This window comes from Setaria viridis, chromosome 9 (genome assembly GCF_005286985.2).
Source record: "Setaria viridis chromosome 9, Setaria_viridis_v4.0, whole genome shotgun sequence".
Lineage (NCBI taxonomy): Eukaryota > Viridiplantae > Streptophyta > Magnoliopsida > Poales > Poaceae > Setaria > Setaria viridis.
In genome coordinates, this window is record NC_048271.2 from 3,858,266 (window position 1) to 3,876,526 (window position 18,261).

The 18,261-nt window shown below is 44.4% G+C and overlaps 1 protein-coding gene across 1 annotated transcript in view; it reads right to left on the reverse strand.

Moving 5' to 3' along the window:
• LOC140221493 (protein FAR1-RELATED SEQUENCE 5-like) overlaps positions 1-18,261 on the reverse strand; it is a 40,816-nt gene that overhangs the window by 14,379 nt on the left and 8,176 nt on the right. The window contains exon 6 of the mRNA XM_072291184.1: positions 1,928-2,166. Coding sequence (XP_072147285.1) covers positions 1,928-2,166 — 239 coding nt within the window. The remainder of the gene's footprint in view (positions 1-1,927; positions 2,167-18,261) is intronic.

Sequence of the window (18,261 nt, forward strand, 5' to 3'; positions counted from 1 at the left end):
CATTTGCTCGTGTCTCAACTCTACACTCCATTTGCTCACTATCTTCTGATCCAATTGGAGGGTCTAAATCAATGAACAGAGAACTTAAATCAGTCTTCTCACCATAGAAAGGAACTGATTCCCTAAAAGTCACATCCATACTTACAAACATACGACGCTCAGATGGGCTCCAACACTTATATCCTTTTTGTCCCGATGAGTACCCCACAAAAATACACTTGATAGCTTGAGAATCTAGCTTTCCAACCCCCGGTCTATGATCTCTAACAAAACATGTGCATCCAAAGATTTTGGGTGGAACCAAGAACTCATTTTTTCCAAATAACATTTCACAAGGAGATTTCATGCCAAGTATCCTTGATGGCATACGGTTTATCAAGTGAATAGCAGTCAATACTGCCTCACTCCAAAGGAACTTAGGCACATTCATTGTATACATAAGTGAACGAGTTACCTCCAGAAGATGCCTATTCTTCCTTTCAGCCACTCCATTTTGTGGTGGGGTATCGGGGCATGAAGTCTGGTGTAGAATTCCTTCTCTTGAAAGGAAACCCTGAAATTCCTTATTCACATATTCAGTTCCATTATCACTCCGAATAATTTGAATAGAAGTGCCAAACTGATTTTTTACATAAGCATAGAAAGCCTTAAAACATTCAAGTACCTCACTTTTATGCTTCATTAAATATACCCATGTCATACGAGAATAACAGTCAATAAAGGTAACGAAATATTTTGCCCCACTTATAGCAGTGACCGGAGAAGTCCACACATCTGAATGGATTAATATAAAAGGTGATAAACTTCTTAAACCTCTGCTCACATATGAGCTTCTAGTATGCTTCCCGTACTCACAAGCATCACACATTAAATTACTCTTATTCACCTTAGACATTTCTTGAGGGAACATTTTGCTCATGACATCAAAAGATACATGTCCTAAACGACAATGCAACAACATCACCTTAGCTTCATCTTCACTAGCTGATAGGGCAAAATAGACTTCTTCTCTTGTCTTGCTTCTATCAAGATACCAGAGCCCATCATGCCAAGTTCCAACTCCAAGATTTCTTCCCGTCCTCCTTTCCTGAATTAAACAATTTTCACGATCAAGAAGTACCCGACAGTCCATTTGATCAATCAATGAGCTTATTGAAATAAGATTCACAGGAAAGGATGGAACATGTAATACTGATGATAAGGTAATAGATGGTGTGCATTGAACTGTCCCAACACCTCTAATAGAACAAGAGGTTCCATCTGCAGTTTTGATCGTCCCCTTATAAGAATTTGAGTATGGTGTATAAGATGTAAATTCATTTACCTTACCCGTGACATGCCTTGATGCACCTGAATCTAATATCCAATTAGATATATAATTTTGGTTGCATGTACCTGAGTCTGAGTGAACCACATCAGCAACAGTGTCACTCGAGGATGTTGTTTCTTGATTGTTCAGTTGAGAACCCTTTCCGATTTCCTTCCACTTCCTGAACTCATCTAGCTCATTTGGAGAAACTGTAACTGATTCTACAGCACACCCATCTGACATTGCATGATTAGCTCTAAAGCTTACTCTTCCACCACGACTTGCACCTCCTCGACTAGTACCACCTCTTAACATACATCTGCCTCGACCCCTACCACGATTTGGTTTTAGTGGCTGACGGCAATCACGAATCAAATGCCCCTTTTCACCACAATTATAACAAATTCTGGTCTCTTGGGACCCTGCTACCACATAAGCTTGGCTTGGTGAGTTTAAGGTGTGACCCTTTATCACATTGAGTCTTGTCTCCTCCTGTGCCATAGCAGCAATAGCTTCTTCAAGACTAGGGAGATTAGCTTGATGGAATAATGCAGCGCGTCTTCCTTCAAATTCTGGATTTAGACCCCTCAAAAACTGAAGGACCCTTTTATTCTCTACCCACTTCTTCACCCAAGCTACACATTCAGGGTGAGGTAACTCAATAGGATCATAATGATCTAAGTCAGCCCACAGTCGCTTCAATTCTGCAACATAATCCATCAAAGTCTTCTCCCCCTGTTTCAGATAATGTATTTTATCATCTGTATCTGCCAACAGCATCACATTCCCAACACCTGAGTACATGCTTGCAAGAGCCTTCCATATCTCCGAGGCAGAAGCAATAGTGTCAACAGAACCTGCAATTGTTGAGGTCATAGAATTGAATAACCAAGTAACCACTAAAGCATTAGTGGCATTCCAATTCTTCCAGTCACTGCTCAACTTATCTCTGGGTTCAGTTATTTCCCCATTGATGAAGCCCTCGAGCCTTTTTGATTGCAACAGTAACAATGCTCTTCTGGACCAAGCCAAATAGTTTTTCATGCCTTCCAACTTGATATCAACAGGCATCAACTCCAATTTTTGAACCGTATCAATCTCTTTACTTGAGGACGGGGCATCATCCTTCTTTGCAGTAAGTAGTTCCACCAATTTCCCAAGAACCTGTTCAATTCCTTGATTCTCTGCCATAATACAGTGGCTTTGGAACCCCTTGCTTCCTCACAGCAACACTTTCTTCCTCCAGATGCAGTATAGTTGCTGCTCTTCCACAAACCAGCACAGATCCTCTGAATTGGCTTGGAAACCAGCAACGACCAGCAACTCAACTGCTCTCTGCTCCCTTCTCTCTCTGCCAGCGACCAGCAACTCAACTTCTCTCTGCCAAAACCACCAGCAGCTCCACCTTGCACGCCTCCCCGACGCGCAGCTCGATCTGGGGCCTCCGTCGGCCTGCGTCCCTCAGCACGAGCAGCCGTGCAGCCACTCCAGCTCCTGCTCGCCAGCCAACTGCTGCTCCTCCGCCGGGCCCCCTGCTCCTGCTGCTCCTCCGCCGGCCCAAACTTCACCGCTCGCCACCGCCGCCCGTGGGCTCCCTGGCCGGTGTCGCGGCCGCCCGGAGCTCCAGCACGGGTAGATCTGCGCCGCCGCTACGATTTGCGGCCTTGGGGAAGCAGCGCCGCAAGGACGCCCGCCGCCGTCGGATCCGCTCACACTCGACGCAGCACCGCCCTCTCCTCTAGCTCCTGCTCGCCGGCCGACGTCACGCTGACGAGGTCCCCACCATCGCCCCCAAACCTAGCCCTGATACCATGTCGAAGGATTTGGGGAAAAATCAACTCTTGAGTATTTCCTCTCGTGGTGCCTTTTCTTATCACCACTCTTTTACATTTTAGCCCTACATATATATCAATATTACATACACACACCAACAATTATGAAAGACCAGGTAGAACTAATCTTGATTGGCAAGCTTAGGACTGGATATTAGACAAACACACAAAGCCTAGAAGGGCAAATAGACCCCTACGCTGTCTTCAGTTTGTTTCATGGCCACGAATGGACAGTCAAACGTAATGTAGCAGATGATAGAGGTTCTAATACGAACAGCAGCTCGGAAGGTCAAATAAAGCTTCCATCCACATGATAGTTAGTAAAACAATAATGCAGCGCGCAATAACAATGAAAAAATTTGCAGAGTTGTTAACTTGGCGGATTGGTTCAGAAGACCCTAAACCCTAGCCATGCAACTTCTACAATTTCACAACAGGGGAATCATATGGTGGCTATGTTACAAACTGTTTGGAAAACATAGACCCTAGCACGTACATTAGATGAACTGGCACGAGCTTGTGTACTACGTACCTTCTGAGACAACGATCGGCAATGCCGGTGTTGCTCTCGTGGTGGAGAACGTCGCAGAAGGTCGGTAAGGAGTCCTCCCGCGCGTAGAGAGCTAGCAGCTAAGAATAAGATTGATTTCTTGTGCAGGCAGAGATTGATCTCCCGTGCAGGGACGAGGAGGAGATCGCCAGGAAGCACTGCGATCTCGAAGAGGACGAGTTCGCCGATCCGTTTCGCCGGGAAGCACTAAACTCCTCGGCGGCACGTGGCAGCTTCGACGAGCGCAGCCGCGTTCGAGGAGAAAGGAGCGAGGCGGCTGGTGAACTTGGATCGCGCGGATGGCGGTTTGTCTGACGCCGATCAGAGAGCGGAGGGCGGTTAGGGCATCGCGAAATCAACATCGAACGGCGCGCATTTTCTTTTGGCAGACCCATCGGAGCCCCCGACGGCTTCACAAAAAAACGTCGCATAATCCCAATTCTTAGATGTAGAGAAGAGATTGATGGCAACAACCATTGGGTCTTCTATTTTTCTTCCAAATTACCCATGCTAGTGTATATATATTACCTCCTCCACTACGCTATGGTCAGCCTCCATTTTTGTCTGTGGTTTGATAGTTTACATATATATTACTAAAAGGAGGACAATAATGTATTGCAATGGAAGAATGAGACAGTGCGCCAGTTGTTAACAAGAGAAGGTAATTTCATAGTCGACGAACTAGTAGCGATTAGGTTTGAGAATGGATGGCATCAGTAAGTGGTTAAAACCGTTCTGATGGCAATTTTGCATGTTAAGATGTAGTAATATCTTCTCTGCAGCCTCCACCAGACCTCCACATGCCATGCTTATGAGGTCTAGCCATGCATTGTACAACAGTCTAAAGGATCAATTCACAAATGCAAAACAATGCCACAATCGCACATAGCTCGCATCTGAAGATTGGAAAGCCGGCCGGCATAACTATGGACATTGTGCCAGTCATATATCTGCCTAGCTAGCACGGTAGGTAAAAATTTATCAACGTGACCCCACTGCAGTGGTCCTGGCGACAACTACCGTAGATATTAATGTTATGAAAACCTTAAGTTTCTCCTGTAGCTTCATCTATATATATGTCCTGCCTTGCTCCTCTTCATATGTCCAACAGAAACTACTCTGCTTTGCATGATCAGAGACAGAGAGAGTGTGATGCTAAGAAATCGGCCGGGCGATGCACTAAAATTTGGGGGTGGAAGGGATCAGGAGGGCTTGCACTGTCGGAAGAAGCCTCCGGCGCACGATTTGGTTGTAGGTGTCCACTATGGATCCGGTGGCTCCTGCTACTTCGGGTCCGGACAGTGTTGTAAAGGATTTGATGCTCAATCCATAATATTAGTTCCTTTTGCAAAGAATTGATAAGAAATTAGACATGCAACTTAGTCTGATTTTGTTGTGAAAAGTTGTGCATAATTGGAAGGGCCAGGTGTGAAACAGGAAATAATATTGGCATACATCAATGTAAGCACATTTATATTTGCTTCAATAGTCTGAATAACCACGCGACATTCATCAAACTTTCACTTGGATCTACTTTCAGAGTGCATGTCGTGCAACCGATCTGGCCGCATGACTCATTAGAAGCATATATCCGAGTGATTTAAACAGCATCAAGAAGAACACCTGTTTCATTCGGATCCGACATCGATTATTGCTGTACTTCACTACCTTCCGTGTTAGACATATCTGAGCAATTTATTCCTATCTGGTTCCTCACAATAAGTTTTCTTTTTCAATCAAGTGTGTGTGTCCCACTTTTCAATGAACATGGCATTAAGCGGACTAGCAACCATAACCTGCCAACAAATCTTCTGCATGTGCATCTACATTTTGATTTTATGAGGTTTGTAATTCCTACCTATAAATAATCACTAGTCTGAGTTCCTAGCTCCTAATAACACCTCAACCTGCATCTATATATACACACCCACTCCATTTTTCCTTCTTGCGATTGAACTTTTGCACATAAATTATTTTAGGCGTGTATGCATGTACCTGTACTCTTTCATGATAAAGATTAAAGCACATCGAGAAGACAAGGAGATGATGAACAGGAGGGTTTCTAGGGATACAACACTTTGTCAATTGGAAAGCAGAGTAATCCGCAAGAGAACGAGGAAAGTGGGAGAGGCTTGGGATCGGAATGAAAGGCATCAGGAGGATTCGTCTATGAATAGTGGTTACATCTTGTGTCTCCAGAGCAATGCTAGCTTCCTGAATCCTGATAGAACAAAAGCAGTGCTTTGCTGAGGGACGCAACAGTTGCGGCTGCGGGGGTTACGCAGCTTCATGCTCGCTGATTGAGGAGTGGTTGATTGTCTAGCTATGTTGTTTGCGAAGCCGCGAAGCAGAGTCCAGCTGGGCGTGGACAGCAGCTAATTAATAAACTTGTTTTTGTTGCCTTGTTCCTGGCCGGGTTCAGCAGTATTAGAGATTGTATCTTTGAGCCGCTAGATGTTTCAGCAAATGATCTAGCTATTGTATTTCATCAACTCTATCTGATGTGCGCAACATACTGGATCTAGTCTGTCGTCGTCGTCCACTTTGCACTCGGTGAAGACATGCATCAGCTGGACATTATTCATCCTCATTGAACAAAACCTGCAGTGGAACATTGTGACGTACGTTAGAGGTCTGACAAATTAAATGTTGCCTGCCTGCTTAAAATAACTATGTTGATCAAGTAAAGGTAAATCCCTCACTACTCGGTGAAATAATTTCTGGTTCCACAAGCAAACACGCACCACAAATTAAAAAATGGCAACCCATAAGATGGGCGCAAGAAATTGACAAAAGCCACTGACATATGGCCCAAAAGTAAAATGGTCGCCAACTTCTTTTGTTTCTCTAGCCGTTGAGGCCGGAGCCAGGCTTGTATTTCCTTGGCACCATGATATACACTCCAGGTGTCCAGTTAATTGAAACCATCACCTTCCAAAAAAGAAAGCACATGACGCCCAGTTTCATCATCTATATATACGTCCAGCACTTCCCTTTATATCAGTACTACTTCAAGCGTCCACGGAAACTCTCCGCTTCGCACAACCAGAGACAGTGTGGTATATGCTGGGGATAAACATAGACATGATAAGGAATTGGCGATGTGCTCATACTATTTGAGAATGGAAGGGGTTAGGAGGGCCTGCACAGTCGGAGGAAGCCTCCGCTGCACAAATTGATTATCGATCGCCACAGTGAATATAATCGACCTCCTCTGCCATGTGTGGTGGTCGAACAACACCCCTGCAAGAAACCACTTGATCACCGAACAAGCCTCCGGGTCCGGACTGCAACACCACGGCAATGGGGCTCCAATGGACGATCACCGGATACAGTTGCCCCTGGTTGGGTGAATCTCGTGATAGGCGGTCGGGGAGTAGAGGTTTTTCTGCCTTTGATGACTAGGGCTTGTAGCGGGGCGAACGTGTCAGAAATAATCTAATGGAAATGTAATTTTGTAAAATTATTTTAATGGCGCAATTTTCTTAATTTTAATACGCCAATCTTGAATTGATTGAATTCAAGATGAACACTACATGAAAACACGGGATAGCTGACGACCATGTGTTGCTCATCAGTAATCGTAAATTGTAAGACCGCCCCTCACCTCCTCTATTTTTCCAGCCTGCCTCTCTCATCCTTTTGTTCCATACACGTGTGTCAAGAAACGATTAGGCTAGATGGTGCCCAAACCGGCCTATAGCCCCAACTTCCATGTGCCTTGGTCCAGCCTTATTATGCTTCATTGAATTACACCCAGCAACCAGCATCTAAAAAACATATAAATGTAACACCTGGCTTCCTATATTGAGTACATATGCAAACATGGTCATGTTTTTTGTTCCTTTCCTTCGTGTTGGTGCTACATTCAGTGTCCAATGAAAACAACTCCACTTAGCATGATGACGAGAGAGAGAGTGTGATACGGTTGTTCTTAAATAGATTATTTCTGCTCGAGTTGTTGGGGATAGACATAGACATGCTGCTAAGGAATTGGCGATGTGCTAAAATTTGAGAATGGAAGGGATCAGGAGCACTTGCATTGTCCGCACAAGTAGATTGCTGACGTCGACGGGAGATCTATTGCTTTCTGCCTCTTGCAATGGTTGCCAAAGACCCCTGCAAGAATCCACTTGAATTCGCAACCAGCGGCACAGCACAAATGAGGGATGCCGGACGCAGCCAGTTGAGGCCGAAATGTGCTCAGGACACATGAGTCTTCCTTTTCTTTTTCCTCCATCGCGTGAGAGGCGTGACCACCCAAACCCCATGCCTGCCACAAGCGATCAAAGTCCTCGTAGCACCGCCTCTGTATGCAGCTGCTAATGCTATGGGTGCTACTGCATTATTGTCGCCAGCCATGTTTGATGGTCATTCTTGCAGTGCAGATTAAGGCCCACGCCTACATTAGTTGACATGGTAAATTTTTCTTAATTTTAAGGCACGTATCTTTTACATTGGTTAGATCAACAGAAAGGCTCCGTAAGTTTAATTTTAGACTTGTAATGAGCTTGATTATTAGCTGTGTAATGTGAGCAAAACATTTTTTCTACTTCTTGTAAGTTGTTCATAAGGCTACTCTCAATGGGGAGTTTCATGAGGTTTCATTTTTATTAATTAGTATGTCACATAGGATTTTTTGATGACATAGCATGAAATTTAAGAAGAGAGAAGGAACTAGATGAAACCAAGTGTACACGAATACCAACTCTCCATGAGTCATGAAATTAAATGCGATTCTGATCCTATGAAACCACACCATAAAATTATGCATTGGGAAGGTAGTTTCAAACACCATTTCATTTCATTCTTGCTTACGTAGCTGTCTTGGAAACATTAATATGAAACTTTCTATTGGGATTAGCCTAACTTGAACATTGGAAGGTGTACATTATGCCAGTCTCAATGGTGGTTTCATAGGCAATAAATAGGGTGCCACGTAGACGATTGTGACGACATGGCACCGTATTAATGAAGAAAGAGAAAACAACCGTCTCATGGTGATGAAACGAGGAAGCTCCGGTTACCTCGACATCGGAAACTGAACGACACTGCATTGAGGGGCTTCGTTTCATTCAGACATGGCGGCAGAGATCCCGTGCGAAGCGCGCGCTCCTTCTGCCCCTCCTGCATGGCGCAAGCTTTCCCGCTAGGCTCCCCTCCATCCCCGCCGATCTTGCCTCACTCCTCGCCTCTAATCTCGCCGCCCTCCCCCTTCCAATCTTGTAGGCCGATGGCTATGGTAGGTTGCTGCGGCGTCGCCTGCGCCGGCCGCGCAGCAGCGCCGTTTGATGGCAAGCGAGAGAAGAAAGGCGCCCCTGTGAACGAACTGCTAGCTTCTTCACCGGGAGGTCCAACTCCGGCGTCAGTACGTCACCACATCAGAGATTCGTGAACTTGGAATCAACGCCACCTCTGCCAGTTGCAGCGCCACCACCACGGTCACCGCCAAGTGCAGCATGTTGACCGGAATCCATAGTTGCCAGCCACGGAGGTCAATCCTCTTCCACAAATCCTTGGTTAATTTTCCTCTCTTGTTCAGTTTGTGTGTCAGTATGAAACAAATCCCCAAATCATGGTGTTGTTTGGGTTGCTTGATTGCTTAATTGGATAGTTGAGATGCAGCGCTCGTCAGATTTATGGGCTGGCCGAGTATAAGGTTAGTAAGATTGATTAAACTGTAAAGTTTATGTTTCTTTTCATTCACGAAGTAGTGCAGACAAATCTAACACTAGCTATCATCTGACATAGATGTTAGCCTGTCAGTACAAGCTCTGTGCAATGACACATGGATCATCACTCATCAGCCACAGATATAGATGGTAGCTTGTGCATTAGTAATTATATGCGTTGGTTCTAAAGTGTGGGACGTATCTGCTTGTGCTGCTCTATATATGTCAGTTGAATCTGGTGCTTGAAAATGTCGCTTGCTGTGAACATATTAGTAAATATTGCTGTCTATTTTCAGGGAACAAGGTGGCAGCAAATAGGAAAATGGAAGGCTTCGGAAGATGGGAGGTGCTATGTAGGAAATAAGAAGATGAAAATTTGAGTGGCAGTGAGGTTTTTTAAGTTTGTCAGGTTCTATATTTTGGTCATTTATCGCTTACTTTAGGTGGCAGCGAGCACTGTAGTCTAAACGGGAAATCGTATTATATGAGGACTACATGGTACCCACGGAATATTTGATCAAACCACTATGTAATATTTAAATGTTGCAGGTTGTCTATGAAATTTTGGAATGAAATTGTACATTGAGAGAGGCAGTTTCATTCCATTGAAAAGCTGACATGACAGTCTTAGTAGTAACAGTGTCATGAAATTGTGCACGGAGATCGGCGTTATTACATTTTTCAGCTTCTACACGCTAGACCCGCCGTATTAATTATACTGCACATGCATGGAGACTTGGTTTATGCATGGTAGACAAGTAGTGTTTGCATGTCGTGCGTTATTGTTGAAGGAAAGAATATGGTGAGTGACTTTCCATATCAGAATTAGTGGCAAGTTGGCAATCTATATATACATTACATTTTATTTTCTGCCCACTTATTAAGTCCTGTCATACACTACTCACCTACTCTCGCACCGTCATCTGGTGATTGTGTACTGCCATGGCTCCAGTCATTACTCCATCTATATCTTCTATGCATGGCAAGGCTGCTGACCATCAAGCAGTATATATTTGAGTCCTTGCTTGACAGTTGGCCAGATATGGATCGAAATGGTGACGAGTTTTTGGGAACGGAAGACACCAGGAGGGCTTGCATGGGAAAGGTAACATATCCGGCAGCCATATGGTCTCGCCCAGTGGCCATCTGAAATGATGCTGCGGCCATTCAATTGGTGGCGTGGCTATTGTGGTGTTTGACTAGTGCGGCCATTCTCGCTTGTGTAGCTAGCAACTCACCGGCCAGGGTCGCTAGCTAGCAAGCCATGAACCCAAGCGCATGCATGCATGTGTGTTGTGTGCTGCCTCCCGGGCGTCCCTCTGCTCGATCCAGTTCCCAAACACAGTGAGATCGTTGAAAAACTATAAGACCCTGGACCGTGGTGTGCATATGCGGTTCCAAATTGCTAAGGAGTGCGTGCCGCCAGCGTGGTTTCTTGCATCGTCCTACTAGGAAGCCTTACTTCAAGAAGATGAATTAGCAGAATTGCACTTACACACACAAATGTTTTGTTTATGCATGGCTATATATGGGGGAACGAATACCTGTGGACATGCTTGTGCATCGTCATGTGAATTTTTGCATGCCATCGGTATTCTTGCAAAATAGAGAGTGAGATTTCCTAGTCCGAACTCATGTCAAATTCGCATTCTATACGTTACTCTTTGCCCACAAAATTAAACTAGCTAGTCATGTCCTGCATTTGTACAATAACTCTTGAAAATACTTCCATGTAAGTACAGTCATGCTGTAGATATTGTTTTATTTGATGTTATGGATCCACTGTCATTGCCACCTTTCACCGGACATGTGGGATTTACTGCCGCGTCACGTGAAACCACCTTTAATACCACTAGGTATGTAACTCACACCGCACTAGATAGTCGTTCAATGTGTAAAATATCTAATTTTGTAGCGAGAGAGGGAGAATGGCATGGCACTATATATATTTCAATAGTTAAAAGGTGTTTAAATAGACTTTTTTCCCCTTTTCCCGGCCGGTTTTGACCATTGAGGCCCAGCTTCGTTTTTTACAACTAGACATGCGCCACCACACGGCTTGTCTACCAACCCTGTGTACTCGTCTTGTATATTTGATTGGCACCAGCAGCAAGGTGCCTCTATCTATATATACACACGCACATGATCTCACATTGCACCGTCATCTAGCGATTATAGTCTCCAATCATTACTCCATCTAGTGATAAGGCAAGGCTGCTGTCGAGTTTTATTATTAGATTTAGACAGATCAGTGTTTGAGTCGTTGCTTGGCTGCAGGCCAGATCGATAGGGACCGAAGCGGTGACGAGTTCTCTAGGAACGGAAGACACCAGGAAGGGGAAGGCTTCCATGGGATAAGGAACACATATCCGGCAACGGCCTGGCGCCGCAACGGGCCATTGATATGCCAGTCGAAGACGGGGCAGGATATGATGAGCAGGAACGATTTGATTTTTAAAGGAGTGACACCATCAGTCCAGAATGCTATCTTCCATTTCAAATTCATTTTCAGCCAAGTTTTACTTCGGGTGAAAGAAGATCGTCCTCCATCCTAAATTCAAGGCGCAGCTGAACTCGGTACATGGGCATTCTTGTCCTCAGCCGCCTGCAGGTGAGCGCATGTTGCTACCCCCCCGGGCCTGCCCATTCCCCCTATATTCTGAACGCAGCAAGATCTTAAATGATACTCCTTTGGTGTATGCGATTCCATATGCTAATGAGCGCGTGTGAGCTCTACCGTACCTCGCAAGTACAAGTAGATTGTAATCGGACACGTTCAATGGCTATGTGTTATTTGCCAATTATATATAGCCCCGCGGATATAGTGTTTTTAATTGCACATAGAGAGATTTATTTGGTTCATGCGTGGCTATAAAGAATGATGTATAGAGATATGTATACTTACACCATGTGTCATTTTTCATGTCGTCGTCCAGTATTCTCGAAAAAAGAATAGAGGGGTTTTCCTAGTTAGAATTCTTGGCAAGTTGGCAATCTATACATTACTCTTTGCCCGCTAAATTAAACCAGCCAGCTAGTCATGTCCTACACTAACTCTTGAAATTACTTCCCTGTACCCATAAGTAGAAGTATCCTTCAGTTGTAAAAAAAAAAAAGTAAAAGTGTCCTTCAGCTATTATATTTGCAACCCACTGCACCAACTCTGCACCTTTGCGTCCTTATAACTAGTTGTGCCGTCCATATCAACTGACCCTAGCAAACCTGTCATCTTGTTTCCTATGCCATATGTAGTATTCTCTTCACACTAGTGTCTTGACATATAGGTTGGCTCCTCCTCTAAGCTAAGAAAAAGATAGACGATGAATTACATGCATGGAATGAAGCATTGGTCCTTGAGAGGTAATTCTTGCCATGTAGTTAAGAAAATGGCGAAGAGCTATGCGAATGGAAGGCATCAGGGAAAACAATTTCAGAAGCAATTCGGCAACATGTAGCTACGAGGTTAAGACAATGTCCGTCATAGATCATTCGTGACCATATCTCCACAGACTGCGACTTTTCACACCAGTCCTATTAGTTTATCAACATCAGAATGAACGTGACCTTCTGCAGTGCTAGTGTTTCAACCATTGACCAATTTTAAGTCTGCCGTTGCACGTTATAACTACAAGAGTCAGGAGGTATATATTGGCAAAGCTAGCTTTGTCTTTAGGCGCAGGATATTTCTTTCTGCAGAGAATGAAAGTGTGTTGCCAAATGCCAATGAACTAACTGTACTACCGTTTTGGCTTAGTTGCTAGCAATGTACATTCATAGAAAGTATTCACAATGGCGAGGTGGATATATATGCAGTTGCTAACAAATGCGTTTTCTGTCAAGTGTTCAGGAAGTCCACAAAATGCATGTTGAATACTTTCTAAAACCTGGAATGTCCAGTTGTGAACTTTCTAGGCTTGTGTTCATTGCATGGGCACTTTGGCATTCACTGCGGGCTATGTACGTCTGATCCAAAGTACTTCCTGCAGCTTGCATGACAAGAGATATATGAGATGGTTTGGATCAGGATTCTTACGAAATGGATTTGTGCATGCTCAAATTGTTGCGGGTGTATGATCAGAAAAAATTCGACGAGTTCGTCTAAGAGTGGAAGGCGTCGGGCTTGCACTGTCGGAGAAAGCTTCCGCCGCACGAGGTAAAATGCAATTTTCATCGACGATGCATGGAGTTCTGCAAGCTGGCAGATATGCTGAAGCGGAAAATTACCATGATGCGTCAGATCGGTTCCTTTGTCTTTGTCCATATAAATTATGACACTGGGATGCTACAGAGAACCGCGCGCCTTGCCTTGAATTCTTGAGGGGCTGTAAAAAGACCGTAATTTAGCAGGCATGCAGACAAACTTTTTAGCACTGTTCATAGCCTAGAGAATTTTGTTCAGGAAGTCCGTGAAATTCATGCTGAATAATTTTTAGAGCCTGGAAAGCACATGTATTTGTGGACTTGTAGGCTTGCGTTCGTTGCATATTGGCCCTCTGGCATTCACTGCTCCAATAACGTGAACATGCGGGGGGTCAGTGCATCTCTTCATAGCCACCCAGCTGATCTCGCACACATAGTAATAGCATCTCTAGATCTTGGCATCTTGCCATCTACTGCTACCATATCTTCACTAGTTACCGTTCCCAACAACTCTGCCTTTCCCTCCTACTAATAACTCAGCCGACCATGTCAGGTTATATATATTCTCTTCTTCCACTCAGCTCAGACCATCTTCCTTGCGACTGTAGTATGCTCCAGTTAGTCTTCCACTCAGCTCAGACTATCATTTAATGTTAAGTCACCCAAAATGAAGATTGAAACGTCCTCACAAAAAATTATTAACATGACCAATCTACAGTGCATCCTACAAAGCTTCGGTGAGGCAACAGGAAAACAAGTAATTCAAACAATGTATGGAAGGAAAAAATGACACTAACTGGTATCTATAATTATCACGATCTAGTGTGAGAAGTGCGATGAAGCTGCACTAGCAGCACCACATCGTTATGGGCTTATGGCAAATGGCTTTTCTTGGATGTCTACTGACTAAAATTTTTCTTTTCTTTACTCAAATTTTTTGGATGATAGATTTTCTCTATGATTCACGCTTTCATTTGCTTTTCTCTTCTTTTTTGCAGTTTTGTGAGCCAAGTGCTGCTCTCTCTCTTTTTTTCGTTGCCGTATTTGACCAGTTAAATGATTTTTTTGTTAGTTCTCATTTTGTATCTAGGAAATGCAGAACTCAAATGCTTAGCTTTAGAAGCTGACATGGACTTTTAATCGGAGTCAGTCCCATCCTACCTTCAGCTGAATCATGATTCTGAGGAGGTTCTTTGCATTTGCATGCTTCAATTTTAGTGTGTCAAAAAATTATATATGCTGCCATACCATTTCCCTTTTTTTCAGAAACCTAGCATAAGGAACTCCAAAATCCACCTAACATATAGTACACATTTATTTTTGAAATGAAGAAAGTATAACTTCCTCCCTCTACACAAACTAGAGATGTGCGTGGTCCTTCTAAAGGAATTGAATTTCATACGCCTTGGTTACCAACAGACTCCCCCCTCCTCTACTTAACTCACCTGGTCGACCATGCTCGTCTACATATATCTATACTACTTCCCTCCACCCATCGTCCCAGCTCCTCTTATGTGGTGTAGTCCGTTTACTCCGGTTAGTGCTAGTCTGAAAATAAAGCGAGAGAGGATTTGAGAATGGAGGGCACCGGGACAAATTCTGAGTAAGTAGTGTTAATTGTGATCGAGCTAGCACTGTCGACATTTGTTAACTTTGCATGCAGAAGACATCTGTCTAAGTCATATACCCTTGTCATTTCGGTTGTCGCAGGGGAGGTATGATCTTTCGAAGATGGACGCTCGGCGTGTCCAAAACCCAGGAGCATCACCATTGCAGCTGGGCAGGTGGCCGGCATGCAGGATCGAAAGAAATCAGCGCTCGTAGCCTTCTAAGAGGGGAGGGTAAATTAAGCAACTTAAAAACTAAACCTATGGCTTCCACTAGTTGTACTAGATCGTGCTATCTAGATGTACAATCTCCGGTTGATCTAGTGTGAAACCCTCATCCCAAAACAAGTTTTGCAACCTATAGCCAATCCTATCAAGACTGCTCTAAGAAAGTAAAGGCACACAAGTTGCAAATATAAAATGCGAAAACGTAAGGAGGGGATGAGGGGAAGCAAACTCTTAACACTAGGATTTATCCGTGGTATCAGTAGACACTAAGTCACCACTAGTCCACGTTATTGAAGCACTCACACAAGAGTATTGCTTCGCGACCACCAAGCCTCTCCCAAGGTGCCCCTTGGTTTGCCACAAAGGCTCGGCCACTAAGGCTCACACCAAATCCCTCGGTCACCTTGATGCCGTTTCCACTAAGGAGCTCTCCACGAAGGAAGGGGGTCTCCACGTCTCCCGCACAAGGTCGTTGACATCGCTTCACACCAAGCCAGAGGGTCGAAAACTTGCTGGCGAGCCACCAAGGCTCCAAGGCGCCGGCACACCTCTTGTACAACGATGGTTCACTCTAGAACCTGATCATAAGGTCAGCACACCTTGCACTCACTCCTTTTTAGGCCTGTCCTAGCACAAATCACTCTCCTAAACTTGTGCTAAACCTTTGAGGGATCACTTAAGCACTTTCGGTGGCATGGAGTCTGGGTCTTCAATGCACCCTGGATACTCCAGCAACAACAAATGGGTGAGTGGTGGGGGTATAAATAGCCCCAACGGCTCAAAGAGCCGTTGCTCCCACGGCTAGTGAAAAAGGATACCATCAGATGTTCCGATGGTCTATTTTTAGCCTGCATCGGAATATCCGATGCAACTACCCGTTGGCTCCCCACTCACAAGTTCCTCAGGAATTCATTCGACGCTTTATCCTTACCCCCCTCGAATTATCCGATGCCACTGTACACATCACATAGCAGTTGGATCCCCCTGACGTCATTGCTCCGACACTTTCTCCGATGGTGCCGTCGGATCATCCGGTGCTGAAGGATTTTTGCCCAAAACCTCTCTAGAACTTTTCAAAGAAAATATGCTTCGTCCGATAGTCAACTCCATAGGACATCGGAACATCCAATGCTATAGAATTTCCTCTGCCTCCTCAGCGAATTGCTCCGACGCTTGTAAAATTACCCCGTCAGATCATCCGGTGCACTCGAGATTTTCCCTTATTTTTCCCGTTGTACCAATTGCTCCGATGGTTGCTCCGACGCTTCTTAGGTGAGGCATCGGAATATCCGATGGTGCATTTTTCATTCCAATTCATCCAATGCAAGCACCAAAGATACTGTCACTTGGATTTTCTCTATCATTTGGATACGTCAATACCATAGAATAATCCTAAATATCATGGCTTGGATACTCGAATACCGTAGCTTGGATACTCGAATACCATAATTTGGATGTCAAAAATACCATCATTTGGACATTGCCATGATTTAATTTGCATTCTTGGGACCTAGAAAATCTACAAGGTAAATGTTAAATAAAACATTAGTCCCAATAACTATGTTATCACTCAATCACCAAATCACGGTCTATGGCTTAATAAGGCCATGTTTGCTGAAGGATCGCAGGTGTGCGAAAGGCGGTCGCAATCCAGAGAGAACACGAGGTACGTGACAAATGGTGATCTCCGCGTTGTTCAGATACTTGGAATTACCGACTACTATACCCTGCATTACTGAAGGCCACAGTAAACTGTCTTTACAGAGGAGACATATATATGATACCTGCAGCTCTGGAGCCAAAGATCGAGGCGATGCGTATCAACGAGAGCAGACGGGCTTCTCCGAATCGGCAGGGCAACGCTTTTTTGTGATGCATGCCTCCCGTGCCTTGATGATATTTGGAGAACTGTAGAACGTACTACTGCAGCCTACAGATCGATGTGCGGTTCATGTTTTGACCAATCTGTTGATTGCTACACCCATCTAGAGAAGTGTCTGCCAATAATTATTGCCGGGCAAGTCTAGCGTATGGGATAAGAATTCAAACAAAGAGAAAAGGAGCATAGGAAGCATTTGCAGGGTTGGTTTGTTGCCTCGGACAACCTTAATGCGTTATAGACCATTCGGTCGCTGCCCTTTTTATCAACGTTGAACTGAGCAGGACCATTTTGGCAGTCCTAGTAGTATTTCATTCAACTTCCACCACCAACCTTTTTAGTTCAACTAATTGAACTAATTTTTTTCTCAAAATGTGACACATTTTAGGAAACTAAATAGGGTCGGTGGTTACTCTTAAGGACACTAATTCGCAGTATATCAGTTTAACAAAGTCTGGGGTTATATGTTAACTTCAAGAGTCACTAGGTGTGTTCGTAACGTGTTGTGTATAAAATCAGGATATATTTTTTTTTGTACAAGAAGAGAAAGAGTGTAGTCTGCCACTTTACCAACCAACCTTTGCTGCAACTCTTGTCTAGCATTTGACAGAGTGGGACCCAAAGTCCACAAGGAAATTAAAATTCCTTACCAAGGCCCAGATACTAGGCACACGCTCCAGCATCAGAACCCAGAAGGCTGCCTCTCTCTTTATATACACCACACAAATACATTGTCTCACATTGCGCCGTCATTTGGTGATTATACTGCCACGCATGTCTCCACCGATCATCACTCCATCTCCTAGTGACAAGGCACAAGGGCTTCTGTCTATAGTGCTATTAGATCAATCACTGTTCTTATTGAGTTGTCGCTTGACAGCAGTAGGCCACCTAGGGACCCAAACGGTGGCGAGATCTGGGAAAGGAAGACACCAGGAAGGCTTGGATGGGAAAGGTCGTAACATGTATCCAGCAACGATCTGGCTCCGTGACCGGACGTTGAGGCGCCGGTTGAGGATTGGGCCGGTGTTGGGGATCACGAAA